The sequence below is a fragment of the Euprymna scolopes genome, chromosome 1, assembly GCF_053919585.1.
Source record: "Euprymna scolopes isolate OS-2025 chromosome 1, ASM5391958v1, whole genome shotgun sequence".
Lineage (NCBI taxonomy): Eukaryota > Metazoa > Mollusca > Cephalopoda > Sepiida > Sepiolidae > Euprymna > Euprymna scolopes.
In genome coordinates, this window is record NC_136482.1 from 133,570,177 (window position 1) to 133,595,831 (window position 25,655).

The following is a 25,655-nucleotide window of genomic DNA, read 5'->3' on the forward strand; positions in this document are numbered from 1 at the left end:
GTTTATTTATAAAGCGAATAACTGTATTCCAGAGCTCAGTCAATCAGAATGGATCGACTTTGGCAAGTAAGTCTTTATTATTTATGAATCAGAAATTGGAAATATTATATTAGGTGTATGTATTTGCCAGTTACAGTCGGTGTAATCACAGAATCTGTAAAACATGTCGAATTTTTCTCTGATGAGAACTGGTAGCAGTAAATATTTAGAGAGAAAAATAGCGACTCCTTACTCTGAAGATGTTGCTATTGTGATGGTGTTGCTCATAGGATGCAATGTAGCATTGTATTATCATGACTTAAAGTGTCTGAAAGCTACATAAAATAGTGGCTATTAGCCTAGATGTAATGAATTTGTATGTGGCATCTGTTGTTGCATGACACTTTGGTCCGGAGGGGAATTTCTGTAGCCATTTTATTATATAGAAGATATACACATACTAACTTTATGTAATAGAGATTAATGATATATATATATATATATATATATATATATATATATATATATACTAGCAAAAGTACCCGTCGTTGACTGGGTTCAAAAACAGCCTACAGAAAATGGACTCTGATTTATGAAAGTATGATAAGTTATGAAAAGGAAGGGTTGTAAAGAGATAGCTTCGAATTTGGGTGTATCAGAACCAAAGCAAAATATGATGAAAGTAAAAATAGATAAACTCCATAATTTATCCTACCATATCTGTTCACACTGAACCACTTATCACAATATTCTGTGGATCTATATTAAACAACCTTGTTAAACTTTGTGACATATTTCCATTCTGTGGAGGTCAGGCACGAACGAACATCCCATAATTTTATTATACCATATTTCTTAGTGTGTCTCTGATGTATCGTTATTTTCATGGAAAGTGTTCGACTCAGCTTCAATCTATGGTCCCCCCTCGCAAAACTTTCACAAGAAACACTCGTCTAGCTGTAAACACTATCAATAATTCCCCCCACTCTTTATCTGTGCCTAAACCTAAACGTAGATTCCATGAACAAAGCTTTTTTATTAGAACTGCATGCCTGTGGAATTGTCTTCCGTTTTCCTGCTTTCCGGCTGACTACAATATGGTTGTCTTCAAGTCTAACGTAAATAAGTTCTTGATTAGCCGTTCCATATAAGTTATCAAATTTAACAAATTTTCATTACTAATGATTATTATATTGTCCAATTTCTACTGTACACTCTTTAACCCTTATCCTTGAGTGGCCTCTTGGCCTTGATAATGAGTTGATACCTATGAAAAAAAAAAAAAAGAAAAAGTTCAATGTGAACAAGTTCTAATTGAATCGTCCCCCCTAAGTAATCCAAGTTTCAAAATTCCCACTGTTTACTATGCTAAAATCACAATGACTAATGTATACCTATTGACCCCTATCGTCGAGTGGCCTCTGGGCCTTGATAAGTGGTGACACCCTTGTAAAAAAAACCAAAAAAAAACCATAATTATCAAAGTATACTTACGCAGATAGATATGAAAAGTTTTTATTAAAGTTTGTGCCTATTTCTATTCTATGGAGGCCAGGTGCGAACGCAGACCCCACAATTTTATTATACCATCCCTATTTAAGTTAAAACATACTTATCAAAGTATTATGTACATCTATATCAAAAACCCTTGTAAAAGTTTTTTTTAATTTTTTATTTCCATACTTTGTGGACCAGGCGTGTACGCATACCCCACAATTTTAATGAATCATCATTATGTCAGATCAAACATACCCATTCCTGTGTCTCAATACATCTTCTATCATTATATGTGATCAGTTTTCTATAATAGTCAACCATATAGGAGCCTATCCGTGACCAGACACACAAACAGACGTTCAGCTTTATATTATCTATATATATATATATATATATATATATATATATATATATATATATACTAGCTGTACCCGGCCACGCGTTGCTTGTGGCTCAGTTTGTTAAAATGGAACACATGTGAAAGTAGAGAAAAGCTTGATTCTTTTTTTTCAAGAGAATGTACAAATTATTTTTTTTTTTTTACAGATGTTAAGAAAATAAACAGAAAAATACTTCCATCATTAATTATGCAAAAAAATAAATAAAATGTTGATTTAGTGTTTCAATATGCTTATAAATTACGATAAAACTTGCTGAGTATGCACTGTTTTACGGTTGTTGTAAAAATGGAACGGAAACTTAAATTTCGCTTCATTTTAATCTTTCTTAATTTTTTAATTGTCCCCCCCCCCCCAAACGAATATAATCAAAACAGTAACATTCAACAATTGTACTTTATGTATATAAAACACAAAATATTTATTAAAAGAAAAATTTAAAAAAAAAAGTTAATAATGAAAGGGAAATAATTTCATTTTTAAACGAAAAAGTCAGTTTACCTAACTTACTGTATTAATGCTATTTTTTTTAAGCAAGAAAAAAAAAAGGTAAATATCCAGATATGCTACTACAGAACACGACCACTCTAATTTGTTTTTCTATAGGTAATTGAGGTCGCTGACAACGAATCTGATAGTCAAACTTGGGGCAAATTTACCGTTTGTATGGTATTTACCCCTGAACCCACGAACTTCTTTCCACCATTTTGCAGCTTCCGTTTATGCTACGCGCATGCACGCTGTAGCATAAACGACGGCTTCACCAAGCAAACTACGTTGGGGAGGGGATTTTTTTTTTCCAGGACATAGAATTTTCTCATTTTCAAAAATACATTATAGCGCTTTTTGGGTGGAAAAGTTAAAATTAGCTGAAAAAGAAATAAAATAAGAAAAGGAAAGCACACAAAGTTGGAGTAGGGGGGGGGGTTAATTTATCTGATTTTGTTTTTTTTTACGTGGAACATCGAATTTTCAAATTTTCCGTAAGTAACGCACCGACATTTACCAATTAGAACACCATTTAACATTTTCCGAAGATTTTACTTTGTGGTCGGTGGGGTTTGTATTACTGTACACATAGATTCAAAAAAGTTGTCAAAAAACAAATATATAACAAATAAATGCTATCAAAGGCAAGATAAGTTACTTTTCTACCAAAGTGGATATATTTTTCGTGTTTTTATTCAATGTAACATATTAGGTTTGTATTACTGTACACATAGATTCGAAAAAGTTGTAAAAAAACAAATATATAACAAATAAATGTTATCAAAAGCAAGATAAGTTACTTTTCTACTAAACTGGATATATTTTTTGTGTTTTTATTCAATGTAACATGTTTATTCAGCTCGAAAAACATACAGTTTTTACCGATGTATTGGAAAATTCAAGACGGCGTCTGATTCTCTCTTTAACACGGTAAGTTTGGGAAAAGGTGTTATAAATAAAAACCCAGATAAAATACTGTTAAAAACTCGCTCAATATATATTACCGTGACATAGGTTGACATATATTTGGCGGGTTTTTAATAGTATTTTGTATAGTTTTTTATTTATAACACTTTTTCCCAAACTTACCGTGTTAAAGAGAGAATCAGACGCCATCTTGAATTTTCCAAGTCATCGGTAAGCACTGTATGTTTTTCGAGCTGAATAAATATATTGGGTTTGTATTACTGTACACATAGATTCGAAGAAGTTGTCAAAAAACAAATATATAACAAATAAATGTTATCAAAGGCAAGATAAGTTACTTTTCTACCTAACTGGATATATTTTTTGTGTTTTTATTCAATGTAACATGTTTATTCAGCTCGAAAACCATACAGTGTTTACCGATGCATTGGAACATTCAAGATGGAGTCTGATTCTCTCTTTAACACGGTAAGTTTGGGAAAAGATGTTATGAATAAAAAACCGGACAAAATACTGTTAAAAACTCGCTCAATACATGTTACTGTGACATAGGTTGACATATATTCGGCGGGTTTTTAATAGTATTTTGTATAGTTTTTTATTTATAACACCTTTTTCCAAACTTACGGTGTTAAAGAGGGTGTGAGACGCCATCTTGAATTTTCGAATACATCGGTAAACACTATGTTTTTCGAGCTGAATAAATATGTTACATTGAATATAAACACGAAAAATATATTCAGTTTGGCAGAAAAGTAACTTATCTTGCCATTGATAACATTTATTTGTTATATATTTGTTTTTTGACAACTTCTTCGAATCTATGTGTACAGTAATACAAACTCGTATTTTGTATAGTTTTTTATTTATAACACCTTTTTCCAAACTTACGGTGTTAAAGAGGGTGTGAGACGCCATCTTGAATTTTCAAATACATCGGTAAACACTGTATGCTTTTCGAGCTGAATAAATATGTTACATTGAATAAAAACACGAAAAATATATCCAGTTTGGCAGAAAAGTAACTTGCCTTTGATAACATTTATTTGTTATATATTTGTTCCCCCCCCCAAACAAATTAGAGTGGTCGGTGTTCTGTTGTAGCGTATCTGGATATTTACCAAAAAAAAAAATATTTAGGTTTTGGCTATAAATTCCTAAACTCATTTCACCCTAAATAATTTAGGTGACTGAAATAGGAATCTAATTGAATCTTTAATTTCCTGAATAGTATCCGATAATTCATTTTTCTTCGAGTTATATCGAATACATTAATACGGACTTTAGGGGCTTTTTTCGTAATGTTATTGTAAAAATTATTTTTTATTGTTACAAATTACGATGCTTTAAAAAAAGCAAAAATAAATTCTTACGTTTTTTATTTACTACTGAAAACCATAACTTTAGTAAAGGTATTTTTTGTTTAAACAAAATAAAACATTTTCACTAAGAGTTAAGTAAAAATAATTAGTTCATTATATTCTGCGATCATTATTTGAAAAATACTGCAATTTTCATTAAAATTCGTTAATTTCCTGATTTTTGGTGAATTTTTAAGTAAAGGGAGGAGTCAAAATGTGTATACACTTTGAGCGTCAGCATTCATTTTGCGACCACGTGTGGTTAATTTAAATATCCAGTTTGGCAGAAAAGTAACTTATCTTGCCTTTGATAACATTTATTTGTTATATATTTGTTTTTTGAGAACTTTTTCGAATCTATGTGTACAGTAATACAAACCCAAACTTCGGAGATTGGAATCCCCCCCCCCCCCACCTAAAATGTACTTGGAAAAATCGATTTTATAGTGAGATTTAAGAATGGTTAGTCGAAAAAAAAGGTGAAAAACAAAACAAATAATCAATAAATAATTGTTACCAAAGGCAATAAATGCTACTTTTTTTTACTTACATTGAATATTTTCAAGCGCTTTTCTTTATTTTTTAATAATCTAATGCGGGTGTGTGGGTGCCAAATACCTCCAGATTTTCTAGAATTTCCCGCTAGATTGTAACCGAAATCTCCAGATATAGCAGGAAAACCGTGACAGGAAGCGGTAATAAATAATTGTCCCTAAATAAAAAAAATGGCCTCTCGGTACAAAGAAATCCAGCTATTTATCATAGAAAAATTAAGTATAATGTTATAATTAAAAAGAAATATATAAAAACACACATGGATATAGTAAACATATTATACCAAAATGTGGAAGCCATCCGTCCAGTGGTTTTTTAGACAATTAATTCTGAACAAACCAACATTTACATTTTTATATATATAGATATATATATGCAGTATGAAAGCATTAATACATTAATCTCTATTAAATAAAGTTATGTATGCATACATGTTTGTATATAAAGGGAATAGAAGTCCTCATGAAAATTGAGATGCTTCTGATTTTTATGAAATTTTAATAATAGAAACTAGACATCATCTTTTAAAAATTCTTCAAATTTTAGTTTCTTGATCATATTTTAAAGGATTTTATGGGGCATAATATGGACTCCCATTTGAACCTTCAAATATTTCAAGTTTGCAATAAATTTGATCCATAGTTATTTATTGATTTTAACTGTGAAATCATGTGTGTGAAGAGAATTAGCAAAATGTTGTTATGTATATGGGATTAATAAACTATGATTTTGTGTGAGGTTTCTGATTGAGATTATAAACTATGAATTGTAAAGAAGAAAAGCAAACGTTTATTAAAATGTACAAAGAATATAAAGATGAAGACATTAATCTAAATAATGTGTATAACATAGGGAGACTGAGAAATCTAAAAAAAAAAAATGATATATAGAATGAAATAGACTTTATATAGCTGAGTAATTGTCTCTTAGGAACTTTAGCAAAGATCCTCTTTCAGTGTTTTCTTCGTAGTGGCTGATTAGATGTTCTTGTCAAGGTCTGCATTGCTTTGCTGGATGTTGAACTTTTTTCTTTTTTTTTTTTTTTCTGTAGCTTCTATACAAATTTTGTTATGTAGACACAGAATCTTGCTCTGAATCTTCTTGCTAGCCACTGCTTTCATAGCTCAATCACAAGTATCCAGCTTACATTTCATGGTCAAATCCTGATGATGTAGGTGACTTCCAATATTTTAGTGCTTTCCAGTCATCCATCGTTTCCAACTCTCAAACCCATCAATAGAAGACAGAAACAACTATTTATTGAATTATTGGTATTTAAACATTTCAATTGTTTCTGAAATGAAAGAATATCAAAAGATTCTCAAATTTGTTCTGAATAGCCTGTATATATAAAGAATGTTTCAGAGATCATCAGTGGAGCTTAGAATGTGCTTGTTTTAAATATGGAAGACTGATAAAGCATTTTTATTATAGTTTTGGCAAGATTTTATATTCAGTAAAAACTTGACTATTATTTTTAATTTGCAAACTGGCTTAATGAAATAATTCCTAATTTAATTTTCCCTTAGATTAAACGAAGATCATCTCGGCGGAGTTCTGGTATCAGAGCATTAAATCAGACACCACATGGTTTACTGGAAAATTTTATTGAAAATGGTATGTATTTAAAACAAATTCTGTAACCTGTATTTTCTTTTATAGTGTTCTTTATTCCAAAATTCTTTTTCAAGTTGGATAAGTATTTTGGAATGGTAAAATTATGATTTTATACTCTCATTCTTTTTTCTCTTATATCAGATGTAGTTAATCATTAATGAATTTATCAGTCTTTTCTATGATCTCTTTCCATGTGTTAATAAAAATTTTAATGTAGTGTTGATTTTGATTTTGAGCTGAAAAAGAAAGTCACGAAATTTAAACTTCTTTTGAAGTCTTAACTTTTAAAATCAAAAATCGCATTGACTGAAAGTGATGTGAATATACTTATACTGCAAAAAATTATATTTTTACATGTTTACATTTATTTTTAAATATATTTTAAATATCACAGTGGTAGGGTAATAACTTTATGTCCAGTGTGCATGCTCTATTTACTACTTGACATTAATGATTCTCACAGTGATCTTCTGGACTGTGTACACTTTATTTAAAATCATATTTTCTGTCTTTGAGAGTCTTTTAATAATCTTGTATCTCATCTGATTGTTGTGTAGTGGGTACATATTGGAGACACATATGTCGGGGATTCAGAATAGAGATGATAATGGCATATACATTGTTACACAGAACGGGAAGTCTTTTTTTTTTTTTTTTTTACAGAAGCATAACTACTTATCAAGGCCCAGAGACCACTCTAGGATAAGTGTTAAGAGTGTACAGTAGTCAATTGGACAATATAGTAATCGTTAGTAATGGAAATTTGGTAAATTTGTTAACAAGTGGAATGGTTCATCAAGAACTTGTTTACGTTGGACTTGAAAACAACCATATTGTAGTCAGCTGGAAAGCAGGAAAACGGAAGACAATTCCACAGGCATGCAGTTCTAAGAAAGAAGCTTTGCTCATGGAATCTACGTTTAGGTTTAGGCACAGATAAGGAGTGGGGGGAATTATTGATAGTGTTTTCAGCTAGATGGGTGTTTCTTGTGAAAGTTTGGTGAGGGAGGACCATAGATTGAAGCTCAGTCAAACACTTTCCATGAAAGTAACGATAAAGCAGAGACAAACTCGCAAAATCTCTTTTGTGATATAGAGGTTGCAGCGAAGACAAAAGGACATCTCCTACAAGGCTACGAAGTCTATTTTGAATCCTATGAAGGCAGGACAAGTCCTTTCTAGCAGCTCCTGCTCAGATGTGGCAACAGTATTCCATCCGTGGAAGTACGTGGCTCTTATATAGATAGAGAATTGCATCAGCAGTGAGATATCTACTGGATCGATAGAAGAATCTGACCATTTTTTCAGCAGCTTTGGTAACAGATTTGATGTACGTGTTTCATTTAAAATCAGGAGTAAAGGTCAAGCCCAGAAGCTTGTCAAAACTTGAGGCCTCCTCAAGATGAGAGCCATTCATTTCAATTGATGCCAGATGGGGATCAGAGCGTTGATGACGTTTTAGATGCATTAAAAGTAACCAACCACTCCTTTCCCCATTGTATCACATGCTCAAGATCAGAGGCGAGAGAATTGGAGAGAACTTGACCATTTACTGTCTTAGATATGCTACCATAGATGGTAATGTCATCAGCATAAATGTCTATGAATGATGTAAGGATGTGATTTAGAAGATCATTAATGTAGATCAGGAAAAGAGTTGGGTCCAGGATGGACCCCTGAGAGACTCCAGCATTAATACTGTGAGCTTCTGATTTTTACACATCAACTACTACTCTTATGAACCTATCATAGAGAAATGATTTAATAATTGAAAAGACATGAAATATCTCAAAAAAAACAAAAAACAAAAAAACATGAATAAACCTAGAACCCCATCCTCCAACGTAGACCCCAACTACCATGTCTCCTTCTTCAACGTCAGGGGTCTATGTTCCAACCTTCCAGAGGTTGAAACCCAATTACAGGAGACAAAACCAGACATATTCTTTCTAAGCGAAACTGGAATAGGGCCGACCATCTCCCTAGATGAGTTCATAATTAAAGGATTAACTTAACATCTAAATCTGACCCCCAAGATCGCCATGGGCATGGAATATGTGCCTACATTAAAGATGGCTTTCCATGTGGCAGAGATATCTCCAGAGAAGACCCTAATTTACCTTATATGTGCTTCCGGATTGCACTTGCTTACACCACCTCATTTATATTTGTCCTCTATCGCCTCCACAACAGCGGAGTTACTATCTTTAAGAGTATATCGGAGAAAATTGATCACATCCTGTCTGCTCATCCCGCGGCTAACATTCACATTTGCGGTGACTTCAATCTCCATAATGTGGAATGGTTGACCCACTAAAATAAGACTGATAATGAGGCGAGGTTCTGTTATGATTTTGCCATTGCCTATGACCTCACTCAGATTGTTCGCGAGCCCACCCGTGTGCCTAATACTACCGGTCAGAACGCAAGACCTTTTTCTCTCCACTTCCCCTGAACTATGCTCATGTGCCGTTCTATCTCCTCTGGGATCCTCTGACCACTCTGTTGTATCAGTTAAGATAAAAATGAAATGTAATAAGACGTACCTCTCCACCGTACTGTATACCGATACTCTATGGCTGACTGGGATAGCTTTCATACATTCATATCTGATCTACCTCTTCATTACATATTTAAAAAGAATGTGTCCTCTACAGTATCAGACCTGACCAAATGGTTACTTGTAGGCATAGACCAATTCATACAATCCAAAAAATTCCAACAAAAACCTAACAGCCAGCCATGGTTCTCCCCTGAATGTGCTGCTGTCATCGCGCACAGAAATCACTTTTTCCATAGCTACCAACGTAATAGAGGCACTGAGACTAAAGCTGCTTTCAGGACCGCCAGCAACCACTGTAAAAGAGTAATAAAAATGCAAGAGAGCTATATGCTCAATCCGTTAAATCCAAAGTAGCTGAGCAGCGGCTTGGTTCCCACCAGTTCTGGCAAATAGCAAATAGGATCCTGAATAGAAGTGTGCGTTCTATCCCAACCAGTATCAATGGACCAGAGGTAATCTCATCAGCATCCGACAAGGCCAAACAATTTGCCAAGAACTTTGCGGAAAATTCTACTCTATGCAACGAAGGCCATCAACTCCCCGTATTTCCTCACACAACACGCCAGGTAACATACAAATATCTGTGCGTGAGGTCACCAAGCTAATCAAGAACCTAGAGTCCAGTAAAGCAACTGGCCCTGACGGTATTCCAATTATAGTGTTAAAAAAGCTACAACCAGAACTTGCCCCCATACTTACAAAACTGTTTAAGCATTGCCTTAAGAAGTGCTTTCCAACACCCTGGAAAACGTCATCACTATGCTCTGTATTTAAGAATTCAGGTGATAAGTTGTCTCCCTCTCAGTACAGACCAATAATTTTCCTGTGTGTCATGAGTAAGTTGCTGGAATCCATATTAAATAGAGAAGTAGTCAACCACCTCAGCAGAAATAACTTTCTTAGTGACACGCAATATGGTTTCCGTTCTGCTAGATCTACAGCAGACGTGCTAACGGTTATATCTCGTAGAATTAGCGAATCTCTCGACAAAGGTTTCCTTTCTAGAGTAATTGTTCTTAACATATCAAAGGCCTTCGATAAGGTATGGCATAAAGGCCTATTTCACAAGATTTCCAGCTACGATATAACTGGAAATGTTTTCTCAATCATTAAATCATTTCTCTCTGATAGGGTCATAAGAGTAGTGGTTGATGGGTAGAAATCAGAGGCCCACAGTGGTCCATCTCTTCTTGATCTACATCAATGATCTCCAAAAGCACATACTAAAATCATTCGTTGACATCTATGCTGATGACACGACCATCTATCAAAGGCCGTAAATGACAAAGCTCTCTCTGACTCTCTCTCCTCAGATCTTGAGCGCATGGTACAGTGGAGGAAGAGGTGGCTGGTTACCTTTAATGCATCTAAGACCAAGCTTCTATCATTAAATCATAAACAGTCTGATCCCCATCTGGCATTGATTGAAATGAATGGCTCTCGTCTAGGGGAGGCCCCATGTTTTGATAAGCTTCTGGGTTTGACCGTTGCTCCTGATCTGAAATGGAACACATACATCAAGTCTGTGGCCAAGGTTGCTGGGAAAATGGTGGGATCCTTCTACCGCTCCAGAAGATATCTCACTACTGATGCAATTCTCTATCTATATAAAAGCCAAGTACGTCCAAGGATAGAGTACTGCTGCCACATCTGAGCAGGAACTGTTAAAAACAGTCTATCCTGCCTTGACAGAGTACAAAATAGACTTCGTGGCTTGGTGGAGATGCCCTTTTCTCTTCCCTGCAACCTGTCTCCCAGAGAAGAGACGCTGCGAGCCTGTCTCTGTTTTATTGTTATTTCCATGGCAAGTGCTCGTCTGAGCTCCATTATCTGGTCTCCCCCTCACCAATCTTTCACGAAAAACACCCGACTAGCTGAAACCACTGTCAATAATTTTCTCCACTCTTTATCTGTGCCTAAATCAAAATGTAGATTTCATGAACAAAGCTTCTTAGAACTGCACGCCTGTGGAACTCTCTGCCGTTTGCCTGTTTCCCCCACCGACTTCAACTTGGATGTCTTCAAATCCAACACAAACAAATTCCTGATGAACCGCCCCCTTAAGTAATGACACTTTATCAAATCTCCAATACTAACTATTACTACGATACTATCCCATTGGTTACGGTACACACAATAACCCTTATCCCCGAGTGGCTTCTGAGCCTTGATAAGTGGTGATCTCCATGTAAAGAAACAAAAGCATTTCCAGCTATACCATAGTTGGAGATCTTGTGAAGTAAACCTTTATGCCATACCCTATCAAAGGCCTTTGATATGTCTAGAGCAATTGCCTTGAAAGGTTGCCTCTATCGAGAGATTCGCTAATCCTATGTAAGCACATCTGCTGTAGATCTAGCAGAACGGAAACCATATTGCGTGTTACTAAGAAGGTTATTTTTGTTGAGATGGTTGATTACTTCTCTATTTAACACAGATTCCAGCAACTTACTCATGACACACAGGAGACTTATTGGCCTGTACTGATAGGGGGATGAGCGATCACCTGAATTCTTAAATACAGTGCATACTGATGAAATTTTCCAGGGTGATGGGAAGCAATTCTCCTTAAGACAACGTTTAAATAGTTTTGTAAGTATGGGCGCTACTTCTGGTTGAAGATTTTTTTAATACTATAATTGGAATACTGTCAGGGCCAGTTGCTTTACTGGAATCAAGGTTTTTGATTAGCTTGGCAACATCACGTACAGATATTTGTATATCACATAGCATGTTTTCTGATACAGGAGGAAATATTGGGGGGTGGCGGCCTTGGTCGCAAAGAGTAGAATTAGCTGCAAAGAGTTTGGCTTTGTCTGATGCTGACGAGATTACCTCAGGTCCATTGATAATAGTTGGGATAGAGCACACGCTTCTATTCAGGATTCTGTTTGCTATTTGCCAAAACTGGTGGGAATCAAGCCGCTGCTCAGCTTTTTTGGACTTGAGGGACTGAGTGTACAACTCTCTTGTGTTCTTTATTACTTTCTTACAATGGTTGCTGGCAGTCCTGAAAGCGGCTTTAGTTTCCATACATCTATTACGTTGGAAGCAGTGGAAAAAGTGATTTCTGTGCGCAATGGCAGCAACACATTCTGGAGAGGACCATGACTGGCTGTTAGGTTTTTGCTGGAACTTTTTTGAGGGTATGAAACGGTCTATGCCTACAATAAACCATTCTGTCAGGTCTGATAGTATAGAGGACACATCCTTTTTAAACATGGAACGCAGAGGTAGATCCGATATAAATGTACGGAAGCTATCCCAGTCAGCCATAGTGTATCGATATACTATACGATTGAGAGGTACGTCTCAGGACATTACATTTCATTTTTATCTTAATTGATACAACAGAGTGGTTGGAGGATCCAAGAGGAGTCGGAACAGAAACTGAACATAGTTCAGGGCAAGTTGTAAGAAAAAGGTCTAGGAAACTCATATACTGGCCGTCATTGTCGGGCACACGGGTGGGTTTGTGAACAATCTGAATGAGGTCATAAGCAATGGAGAAATCATGACAGAACCTCCCCTCATCATCGTTCTTGTTTGAGTGGGTCAACCATTTCACATTGTGAACATTGACGTCTCCACATAGGTGAATGTTTGCTGAAGGATAAGCAGATAGGACTTGGTCAATTTTCTCAGATATGCTTTTAAAGATAGTAACTCTGCTGTTGTGGGGGCGATAGAGAGTAAATATAAATGCAGTAGTGTGAGCTAGTGCAACCTGGAAGCACATATAGTTAAGTTAGAATCTTCTTTGGAGATGTCCCTTCCACATGGAAAGCCATCTTTTAATATAGGCACATATTCCATGCCCATGGCGAAGTTAAGTTAGAGTATCCTTTCTTTCTTTCTAAAGAAAATAGTCTGTATAACGGCGTAAACGACAGCAATGATGACGGTTCTATTTAGTTCATACTAGCGAGGGGTACCCGGCGTTGCCCGGGTGTTTTTCGGGGTATGTGAAAAAAACCTGAAAATGTGAAAAAAAACAAAAACAGGTGCCCGTGAAAAAAAAACAAAGCCTTCACGACGCGCAGTTGGAAAAAAGTAAAGTGTTAAAAAAAAAACAGGTGCGCGTTTTTGATTGACGTGACGGCGATAGGTATTCAGCAGTAACCATTTTGTGCGGGACAGTTTTGAATGAGGTGAATAAATCGGTTTGATTGTTTTTAAAAACCCGCTCCCTGTTTATTAGGAGGAGCGAAATGAAAGCTACAGTCTGATATGACGAAGTCGACATTGAACAAATGTTACTTAACTCTCTTGAGACAACTGGCTTTCGGCCTGTGATTAGAGTAGAGTTTCGCTTTTTTTTATACCGAAAACCGAATGTAACGCGTGCCAATGCGGGAAATGTGGAATAATTAACGTTTGAAAGTCAATAAAATTAAATAGACAGGCGAGCTCCGTGGGTAACTCTGAGATATTACAATTTATAGATGATATAAAAAGTTTTAAGAAGTTGTGAACCGAGCAAGCGCTTCTCTGAAAGAAGCCTTTTGTGGACATCGAGGAAAAGCGTACATACATACATACATTTTCGCTTTTATATATATATAGATTATTATTAACAGGAGACATGAATGTGAAATGTGTGGAATACAGTTCTTTTACACCAAAGGGGAGATACTTATGATGGTGAAGGGGACAGACAATACTTGAAGGGGGCTATACAATGTTCATTTAAGATGATGATAGATAAAGCACATTTACCTTTTCAGTTGGTGGAATGACGATATGAAGTTACAAAAGTTACAAAATGGTGATTTCTTTATTCATCAGCTGGCTGATGGATGACTCAGGAATTCAATCTTGTATGGCTACATGGTCTACTCTTCTTCGCCTCTAAGGGCATCAGCTTTACTAAGTCGCTGTCCAACTCTCATCACTAACTGACTCTATCACTGTCTGTGATTCTTTGAATAACCTCGAACCCTGTCTCAATATATTGAGAATCTCCTTTCTTTATGACATCAGAGGTGTGTCCTGTTCCACATGAATAAATTTCATATGGATTTTACATATGTCTGTCTAAACACACTTTTGGCAAACAAAGAATTCCCAATTTTAATTGTTCAATATCTAACCTATTTTTAATCATTATTTATAAACTCGCATTGTCCATTCTTTTAACTAAAATATTTAATATCCAGTTATTTCTAAAAGAATGAACAATTGACTGAATTCCTAAATTAACTATCCATCTCTGACATAAATAATATTTAGTTATTTGTGAGAACAATGCCAATCATTCTGCATTCCTGATCTTTTAACACTTGCCTTGCATTTGATTCTAACCTTTTCCTGATATTTTCAAACTTATCTAGTTTTGCTTTTTTACTTATGGGAGTCTGTACTTTTTCATAACATGATCTGGATTGAAAGTCTGGCACAAATGAAGTTAATCCAAGAATAGATTCTTAATGGAAGATATTCTGTAGTAGTAATGCTACAAACAACCTCACCTCAAAGAAGCAAAAAGCATATTTTCTCTGCTGCCAGTACGAGAAAACCAGAAGAAGATGCAAAAGGTATGGCATGTTTTATGGAGAAGGACAAGATAAACCACATGAAGTGGCAAGAGTTGCTGAACATAAATTACCAAACTCTAAGGGAAAGGAGTCAGTTTTTTTGCTCACACTTGATGAGTAAACCTCCGTCAGTAAAAGACCTGCATGTGTATGGAACAAAACTGCGATCAAAGAAAAAAGGGCCCCTTTGCAAAGAGTTCTAATGTTGAAATGTGTAATTTTCCAAACTCTACATAACTATTTCACTTAACAAATGACCAAATGTAAAATGGCAGGCAAAGCATTTAACATTTGATTGATTCTTGATAATACTGAGCATGTTTTACGGCTCAGCTTAAGTGATGGTGCTCTGTCAGTATTGTGTAATATTCCTGCAAAAGCTACAAGCCTGCATAATGTGAGACAAATGGTGTGTCAGCAGCCCTTAGTGTATGGGTTGATGCAAGCTCTCTCACTACCACCATGTCATTGGTAAGTATATGATGGGGGGGGGGTAGACAATGCTGCTGGTTACATCCAGAAAAGAACTCTCAACTTGCAGAACTTGATGCTGTTATTAAAAGAATAAACTTGGTAATCCTCTGGAAGATGACCACCGTGCATGTGATCACTGATTCTGCTCATATCCATAAATGGATCTCAAATACTCTTACGAGCAAGGCCAGGATATGAACCAAAGCTATGAGTGAGATACTTATTTCATAGCGACTTGACACTATAATAAAATTAGTAAAAGAATATGCGTTTTCAATGGCTGTATAGCCAAAACAAGATGGATCAACTGATTAGAATAGGCCTTTGATAGAATATGGCATAAAGGTTTACTTCACAAGATCTTCAGCTACGGTATAGCTCCTCAATTATTAAATCATTTCTCTCTGATAGGTTCATAAGAGTAGTGGTTGATGGGCAGAAATGAGAAGCTCTCAGTATTAATGCTGGAGTCTACATTAATGATCTTCCAAATCACATCCTTACATCATTCATAGACATTTATGCTGATGACACTATGGTAACACATCCAAGACAGTAAATGACCAAGTTCTCTCTAATTCTCTCGCCTCCGATCTTGAGCATGTGATACAATGGGGAAAGGAGTGGCTGGTTACTTTTAATGCATCTAAAACCAAACTTTTATCTTTACATCATCAACGCTCTGATCCCCAGCTGGCATCAATTGAAATGAATGGCTTTGGGAGGCTTCATGTTTTGAAAAGCTTCTGGGCTTGACCTTTACTCCTGATCTTAAATGGAACACGTACATCAAATTTGTTGCCAAGACCACTGGAAAAATGGTGGGATCCTTCTATCGATCCAGTAGATATCTCACTGCTGATGCAATTCTCTATCTATATAAGAGCCAGGTACGTCCAAGGATGGAGTACTGTTGCCACATTAAGGCAGGTCGATTTTGGAACCCCGGTGAGGTAATGGTGATGATAGTTGGGGTTTGACATAGAGAAGACCTACACAAAATATTTTTTTCAAAATCATTATCTTTGCTTGAGGAAATGACTTTAAAACTTGAAAAATTGAAGCTCTTCTGTTTTCTGAAGTTTTTCGGTGAATTGCCAAGAACGTCCCGTCATCAAAAGAAACTGTACTGTTAAGAAAATGGAATCATTATTTAGAAAATTTTAAACTACATTTTTAAATAAAATGAGTGAGGATAATGAATTAATAAAATAAATATTAAGTGTAAAGGCAAAATTATGTTTTTTAAATAATAACGACCAAAGTTTGCTTTTTTATTTCAGGAACTTTTTTGGGGTGGAAACATTTTAGATCTCACCGTTGCAAAACACGCTCGTTATTTATATTACAATTAACGTTTATTTATTATTTCATTTGAAAACATTACGATTTAGGCTTCATTATTTCGAAAGGAAAAGCGAAAAAGACTTGTTTAAAATATATATTATTATATTTCAAGTGTCTACAGTGAATTTAAACATATTTGTTTTATCTTTTTTAATTTATTTTTCGATTAGGTTGGTGCAAAAATAATGGCGTTCAAACAAATGTTAAAAAACATTATTTTTGCACCAACCTAATATTTCACATAAAATTCTATTTGAAATTTTTATTAAAATATGGTAATACACCAGTTTTATATTTAAAAAAAAATAGTCCATACAATTTTATTCTACACATTCTTTACGAAACATAACCACATAAATTTTCAAGTTTTTCTACTTAATAAAAAATACTTTTCAGAAAATTAGTGTTAAATTTAACATTAGCCACAAGATTAATGTGTTTATGGACCAGAGGTGTCTATCCTCAAACACTATGATAAATTAAACATTCTGGTCAATTTATCATCCAAGTGTATGCAGTTAGTTGGTTTGAGATCAAAACCGACAATAATTTTTTTAACCAACAGTATATTTTAATATGATTCAGAGAACAAAACAGTTAACTTAAATCCAAATTACTGTTTTAAACAGTTCCAAATATAGTGCTTTTGCACTACTTACGGAAAATATAATATCCATGATAAACTTAGATGAATTGGATGTGAGAGAAGAGAGCATTCAAACGATTTTGTCCATTAGGTAAATTAATATTTATCCATTAAATTTTATTAGTTTTCTCATTTTACCCAAACAATAGTCAGTTTTATTCATATTTCATCACAAACATATAAAAAATAAGTGTTTTCAAATAATTGTTTTTTGTGTTGTTTTTTCCAGAAATAGTGAACAACTCAAAAAAAAAAAAAATGAAAAAGATTACTGCTATTAATTTTGCAGCCAAGCACTGGTCAAATTTGATTGATTTTTCTAAAAAATGGGCAGAAAGCAAGACATAGATACATAAAGTCATTGTACCAGCAAATTAGACCTTCATTTTTCTTGAAAAGAAATTATACAGAACAATTTAGTTCTATTATAACAGTTTATATTATTGCATTTAATAAAAAATTAAAATACATGGTTCTGTAACTTGTATCAAGTTACAGAATTACAATATTGTGTAATACATCTCCACATATCTTTTTAGATTGTGAAGTTTAAAAGACTTAGTTGCTAATTAGCTTTTTTTATAATTTTTGTTTAAGTGTTAAATTGTAGTCAATAAAAACTTAATCATTATAGAAGCAATAATTATTAGATAAAACCAGTATAAATATTGAACAACATTGCTTTACTAAAAAAAAAAAACATGCAAAAATCACACAGAACCACAATTTTGTTCATACAAGTTTCATTTTAATGCATTGAATTTTAATGATTCATAGCACATTATATCAGAGATTAGATATTTCTTTTAATAATCAATAAAAGCAATTTGGACCATGTAAAATTTGTTAACGCAATGTAATAATTATTATGGTGTGATGTTGATCTAACCTTTTTTAGGAAAAGATGCACTCTTCCAGATACTATATACAATTACGGCAAAGTGTTGTGGCAATCATAGCTACAGTATTATACGCAGACTTTTTGTAATATACTATTGTGTACTCTTGTGAATATACTGTGTTGTCTTGATTATTATCGGCCTTTCAGGGTAACAGGGATTTGAATCTATGTTCCACAACACTGGCGACAAGGAATTCAGATTTTGGATATAAGAATAAACCAGACTTATATTGTACACTGCAATGAAAACATGGATTTATATTGGATATAACATTGGAATGTTAGATTTAAAAAAATGTTTTTGTTAGTATGCTCTCCAGAAATACAGCAAGAAGTTGAAACCAAACTGAATTTTTAACAAGCAAGGTGTGGCCAATCTGAAAAAAAAAAAAACACTTAAGTGTTAGGAGGTAGGATTGAAAAAAAAATTTGTTTTTGATTAGAGTTGTTTGACGATGAAGGAAAATGTAGGAAAAAAAACCCCAAAAAGGTTTATTATTTATTTATTTTGTGTTAATCAGAAACAGGAAAATAAGTTTGGATGAGCTTATTTTTTGCTGTGAAATAAATTTTTTATCTCTCAGTAAGAAAAGCTATGATCATGTAAAAAAAAAAAACTTGATTTTAAATGCATTAAAAGTAACCAACCAATGATAATGATGATGGTTAGAATACATTTGTTCAAGACTCTGTTTGTTCAATCGACACAATATTTCTGTATGAATGAAACTGTACAGAATCTTTAATAGAAAAATTGAAAATTAAAACCAGTATGATTTTTCCCAACCTTTCCATTTTCTTGATTGTATGAATATAAAAAGATAAGAAAGATTACATAATTTTCTGTTCTGATATTTTTGTTGCATAAAATATGTATTATAATATTAATATGTATCTGTGGGGAAAATAGAAACACATACAAACGGCCTACCTGTAAAGCGCCCACATGCCTGCCTCTCATGTGCGTTGGACAGAAAAAAGAGAAACCAAGATAGCATCTGCGATATTTAACAGAAACGGTCTCATGTGATCTTGCAAGATTCACGTGGGTGAATGTAATATAAAGCAGGTCACTTGGAGGAGTGGGGAAGTTTTTTCGTCATACAGACGATTACTCAGTGCATCGGAACAAGTGAAGGAGGTTCCAATTCTACAGTATCAGTGTAGTGAGTCTGTAAAGTAAACTCAGCTAATGTAAAAACATCTTTATGCATTTGTGCTTTTTACATGCCGATTTTTTCCCCATCAATAAACTGCATGATAGTCAGTGATGTTAATCTGATCATGTCTGTCATTTTAGTTTTACTCGAGATGAAGTCGAAGCAGCCATCTTATCACTGATTTCTACATCTCTAAAGACCAATAGTGATCTTCATACTTTGACAACTTTTCAAGTTATCTTGGTTGATATATTAAATCCTGAACACATGATGCCTTTCTATATAAAATTCTCCTCAGTGCTGTTAGGCGGTTTTAAGCCTGATTGTCTGAGTGAATTGGGTAACTTTTGACTTAGTGAGCAGCAAAAAGGTGACATTCAAAGGTGTGCCATCAAAGTCTGTCAAATCCACCTCGTTTTTATCAATTTTGGTCCCAGTAATCTTCAAACCAGCATATTTGTAGACAAGTTATTGTGTGGATGCAATATACAAGTTTTGCAACAATAGAATGACTTCCAGAACTGCTCAATGCAATCTTAGAATGGTATGCTAAATATGATGCACGCACTCCTTAAATCTGAGTGCAATTTCTTCACCACAAGGCTTGCAATTGCATTTCTGGTTAAGCCATCTGCTTCAACTTTATCTAAAAATTTGGGGTGTTTACCTATAACATTTAACTTGCATACCATTCTTGCTAGAACCAGTGAAATGACAGACACGAGTGCCATGATGCTTAACCACAACTGAATGGGAATATGATTTTATGCAACACCTATATATACATATATATATGACCTTCCAATATAAAATGTACAGAAGCAAGCAGCAACCTAGCTATCTTAGGTATTCACCAAGATGACTATGGAAAATCTTAATTCTTACCACACAAGGTACATAGATGGAGAAATTACAGATCAATTCCTCATAACATCAACAACAGAGGCGATTCTGGCTTTCATTGAGATCTGAGCTGTTCCAAAATACCATTGTAAGCAGAACTCTCAGTGAGAACTGATAAAGAAAACTATCAAAAGAAAGCATAAACAGTGTAGCATTCTATACTTGGAGTAAAGGAACCATCTGCTCAACCTTACTTGCTATCATCATAGCTTGAAGCTGGTAACCACGTTCAACTTCTGACAATATTCTCCAACAAAAGTGCAGATCCATTTGCACTTATCTCTTCAAATTTGTATTACTGAACAGCTCACACAGAACATCAAGTTTTTCCAATATAACTTGCTCTAGTTATCCATAGTTGCAAAAATTACATTTCTTCCTTTTAGGCCCCCCCCCCCCCCAAAAAAAAAAAAATTTTTTTTTACATATGAAAAGTCTTGTTTATGTTTTATTTATTTATTTTCTTTGTTTTTTTTTTAACATCGTACAAATCCTTCTGAAAAATTATCTGGAAATTTATAAATCAATTTCATTTTTTACCAAAATAGAATTTTCATTCCATTTTTAATGAGTTACCTTTTTACAACTGACTTTTTTGATGAAACTGTTTGGATCAGATATTTCAAGTAGGAATTATTTTCCCTAGAAAGAATCCGGTTTCATTGTTTATGTAGTATTTTCCAAAGGATTTAAACACCTGTCAGATGAGAGTTATATTTAATTTGCAAATACATCATTCACTTCACAAACTTTTTTTTGGTGACACATTCATATCTCATATTACTTTAAGAAAAATTTTCATTTTTAAATTTGCAATAACTTTTTGTTTTAAATGTATACATTCCTTTTTGGTCTCTTCACCTCATTATGAACATAAATTTCTCACTTCTACATTTAATAAAATGTATAATCTTGTTAGTATTTGTTGGTGTTCATTATGCAGAAGAGATAACAATACTTAGAAAGGAATTAAACACTTGTTTTAATATTCTTTTTATCTGAACAGCTCCAGAAGAAACAACACTGAAAGTTAATACTTCTTTGGAAAGTTCTGATGGCTCTGATGACTATTTGATTCCTGTTCATGAAAAGATTTCAAAAGTGGTTGATGATGACCAGACGTAAGTTAACTGTTCTTTATATTAGCAAAATATCTTTATTTTTTGGAATAAAAGTTAACTGGCCTGATTAAAAATGGAAAACTATTTTTTCATTGTTTAAAATCCATTAAACAGCTTTTGAGTAATTTGGATTTTTCACTTGTGCCAAATTCAGAATTAAAATACTAACAAAAAAAAAAAAAAAGCAGAAGTTAGGATATGAAATCTTCATAATATTTATTCATAAATGAGATCAGGTTTTGCAGATCTTTCAGCAATCCAATAAGACCGATGCCTGGCCAAGAATTTATATTGAAAAAAAAATCCTTCTTATCAGTATTTCATAATTAGAATTAATAACTAATATCAACTCACAAAATTTTTTAATTATGGCTCTCATAACAAGGGTTTGGAATCAACTTTAAAGTAAGAACATTTAAAGACAGATTTTTCAGCTGTAAGAAAATTAGTATGAAGATTCTATTGTTGGCATTGTTTTCCCCGATATTTTTCTAGTCAGAATTGTGGAATGAACTGGATTCAAACTTAGGACACGCAGGTGTGACTGTGGGACATGCACTGACAGCATAAGGAACTCAATGACAAACAATGCAATGAAATTTATCAAACTATTGAGCTCCAAATGTTAATAACAATGTTCATTTTTTGAAACATTGTACATCAGAGATTAGCTAAGAATATCTGTGTACAATGTAAAAATGTTTAATTAGTGTGATTCATTTTGAGTTCCTAACATTGAACCGATGATTACTGCATAAACTGTTAGCAATTATAATATTTAAATAAGAAATTACAAAATAAAAAAGTTGTTCAATAATAATATATGGCTAGATAAGGAGAGATTTTATTACATCAGAAGAAAATGAAGATTTCAGCGAGGACAAAATTCATGCACCACTTTAATTTCCAAGCATTTTTTATTACAATTATCACTTCCGGTTTTAACAATTAGACCTATTTTGTGTGTGAAAAGGAAGATTTCTTGTTATTTTATTATAATTTGATTATAAATTTGGTTAAGTATTTTTTAATTATTTTTTGCTATGATTATTCTACATCAATTAATTATTAGTTTTATTCATGTTTCAATAATTGAATCTTTGTGTTTTACAGTGATAGTTCTGTAGAAGCTGAAGAAATTGTGAGAAAGATGCCTCGGAGCCGATATAAGGCTGTTTTGGAAAAGTTTTCTGTTGGTCCAAATAAGCAGTCTGAAAGTAAGTGAAAACAAAAGCATATTTTTAAAAGAAAACTCCAATCTGTGTATGCGTAAAAATAAGATAATAAGCAAAGGGTAATACTAATTAGAACAGGAAAATATAACACAAAAATATGCTTACATTGTTTAATTATTGGAATTGTTTGAGATGAGTCATTTGTATATTTTTTTATTTGAAGACTATTATCGAATAGAGGCCTCAAGCAGTGTCTTGCCTCAGTATGAGACTGGAATAAAAAAAATAACATTTAAAAAATACATAATTTTATTTAAAAATGCTTTTATTCATTTTGTTTTTTATATAAAAATAATTAAAAAATCTTTGCTATTTACTTACCTCTCTACCTGGGCAAAGTAAGAACAGATTATTTTAAGAAAAAAAGGATTTATTTATATATTACATATATATATATTACAAGCCTCATAAAATAAAATCTTAAAAATGCATAGTTTTATTTACAAAGCTTTTTAATAAAAAGATAAAACACAAATATTAAAAAAAAAAACATTGCTGAGATTGTGTCCCTATTTATTTATCTCCCCACAAGAATGGAGTTAGGCACAATATTGGTTTTAATGTAGGAAACAACACATATTTAAATAAAATACATTTAAATAATGGATGTTGTGCAGAAATGGTATGGCTCGGTTTGAAAATATTTTCTTAGTACCTTTCATTTTTTCAAATAGGAATCCAAGTAAGATCTACAATTGTGCATCGATTTAAGAAATTGCGATTCTAGTAGCTTTCTCTTGTCTATGTATGGACGTTATTACTCAGATTCACAAAATAACGTTTTCATAGTGTAGTGGGAAAATCCTACATCCTTTTTTATCATTCTGTTTTCCATTCATTGCTATGAATAGTTGTTTCCAGTAAAACAATTTTTCTTGGTTAAGTAGTAATATTTTTCTTATTCCTTTTTTCTACTATCTCTATATATCCCTTAGCAGATTTGCTGTTGTAAACCAAGCCAAAAGTCCATAATTGCTTGTGTGTGCAGTTGCATTTGTTTATCCATTTACTAAATAAAATTATATATTTGTTAAATGTTATTTTGTTTATTTATACATTTTGCTCACAGAAAAAGATCTCTGCAATGTTTTTTATTTTTTTAATATATCCCACTTTTTCTTAAAATAAATGCAAGAATAGTTTTAATTTGAAAAAAATAGTTTGAGTATTTTTGTTCATCTGCTTACAAGTTGAATATGCAAGTAACCAGAAGTGAAAGCAACCAGTGTCAACCTGAATCTGTCCTTTTCATAGTTGCTTTGTTTTAGAATGCCTGAAATCTATTTGATCTCAATTTTAAAAAGAAAATAGTCAAATATATTCTGCAACAATGACAACATCGCTGAAACAGTAATATATATAAATTAAAATTTTTTGATAATCTTTCTTCTTGAAAATACTGCAAAAATTACAAGGAATCAATTTTATTTTACAGGTTTTTACTGTTATTATTTGTTATGGGGGTCGCAAATTCTGCCTTTATTATGGTCATACTGATCAAATTCTGGTTCCTCATCAACCTAATCAAACTTGCACAATATCAAATTCTCGTCCAGTTGAAAAGAACCACAATGTAGGGCTAAGTCGAATTGGGGTGCATCGTTACCTTCTCGGTGGATCTCGACTTTTTCCTCTTCACTGCCATCACTGCGCACTGGCAGGGTTACACAACGCAGGTCTAGAATATGTCGGGGAACGCCATTCACCATCATGTTGTTCTTCGACTGCGTTCCCGTTACGATCCCCCCCCTCCCCCAGCGAGTGGTACATTTTGCATTGGGGGGCTTCACCCACACCTCCTCACACACTTTAATGGTAGCTTCTTCACCCTCAGTTCCTACCGTTTTGTTGCACGGATGCCACCACTTATATGCGAAGATGGCTCTATGAGGCACAGTTGTCTCATCTTATCTAGTTTTCGGTGAGATGTTGTACCAAAACACCGCCTCCATGGGTGAAATATTACTTTTTTCCGCAACAGCCTTGATGGTGCGATGATTCCTCTCCACTTTCCCATTCCCACTCGGCCGATACGCTGCTCTAAAAAATTGCCTTACTCCCCACTTATCAAACACCTCTTTAAACGCTTCTGATCGGAAAGTGGAGCCATTGTCCATTAACAGTTCCTCAACCGGTCCTCTCTCTCTCCAAAAATATTTCTTCGATGACCCCTCCGATCGCCCATGCAGCTTCTGCCCTGATCTCTCTCCATATGACAAACTTCCATGGTCTACAGTCGACCATCGACAGATACAGCTTATGGCAATGGGTCACATCAATGGCCAATTGCCTCCAGTCCTCCGCAATGTGTAACTCTCCTGCTTCATGTCTGGATGGTCCAGGGTCTATCGATTGGCACTCCTGACAGTGCTCCACTACCTCCCTGACCTCCTTCTTGGTGGTTTCCGGGTAAACCTCTCTTGCCAGGAATAACGTCCGTTCTCGACCAAAGTGGTGCATTTCATGTAACTTTTTAACCTCCCCTGCACAGCATACTGAGGAAACCTCCTTTCTCTCTTGCAGCCAGGCCTTCTTTACCCGTGTCATCGAATCTGCCTTGTTCTTTTCTGATGGAATCAGCACTACAGATACCTTCAACTGGAATTCCGCTATCAAATCTGCGAGTGCTCCAAGCCTGCACTTGATCAGCATTTCTGTAGCACCTCTGGTCCTAACTCTCTTATCGCCAGTCATTGCTGACCTGATCCATGAAACTACTGTTGCCGAATCGGATTTGATTTCAATCGTTTTCAGTCCCCACTTCAGGGCCAGATTGATTTCTTTCATAGCGGCCTCCAGTTCAGCTACATTGATATGGGAATAGTCGGTTTTTTTTTCTTAGCCACGCCGCATCTTCCACAGCTACACCTCCCATCTCTAATACGACACCCAATACCAGACTGCTGGCATCGCACCAAATCACTCCCGCGTCTCCGCCGCTGACG

At 34.2% G+C, this 25,655-nt stretch overlaps 1 protein-coding gene across 5 annotated transcripts in view; it reads left to right on the plus strand.

The window, feature by feature from the left end:
• Nucleotides 1–25,655, plus strand: part of LOC145270210 (uncharacterized) — a 172,448-nt gene that overhangs the window by 49,430 nt on the left and 97,363 nt on the right. For all 5 annotated transcript variants that reach the window (XM_080125861.1, XM_080125945.1, XM_080126038.1 and 2 more), the window contains 3 exons: nucleotides 6,736–6,823; nucleotides 21,361–21,475; nucleotides 22,589–22,692. In XM_080125861.1, coding sequence (XP_079981987.1) covers nucleotides 6,736–6,823; nucleotides 21,361–21,475; nucleotides 22,589–22,692 — 307 coding nt within the window. The remainder of the gene's footprint in view (nucleotides 1–6,735; nucleotides 6,824–21,360; nucleotides 21,476–22,588; nucleotides 22,693–25,655) is intronic.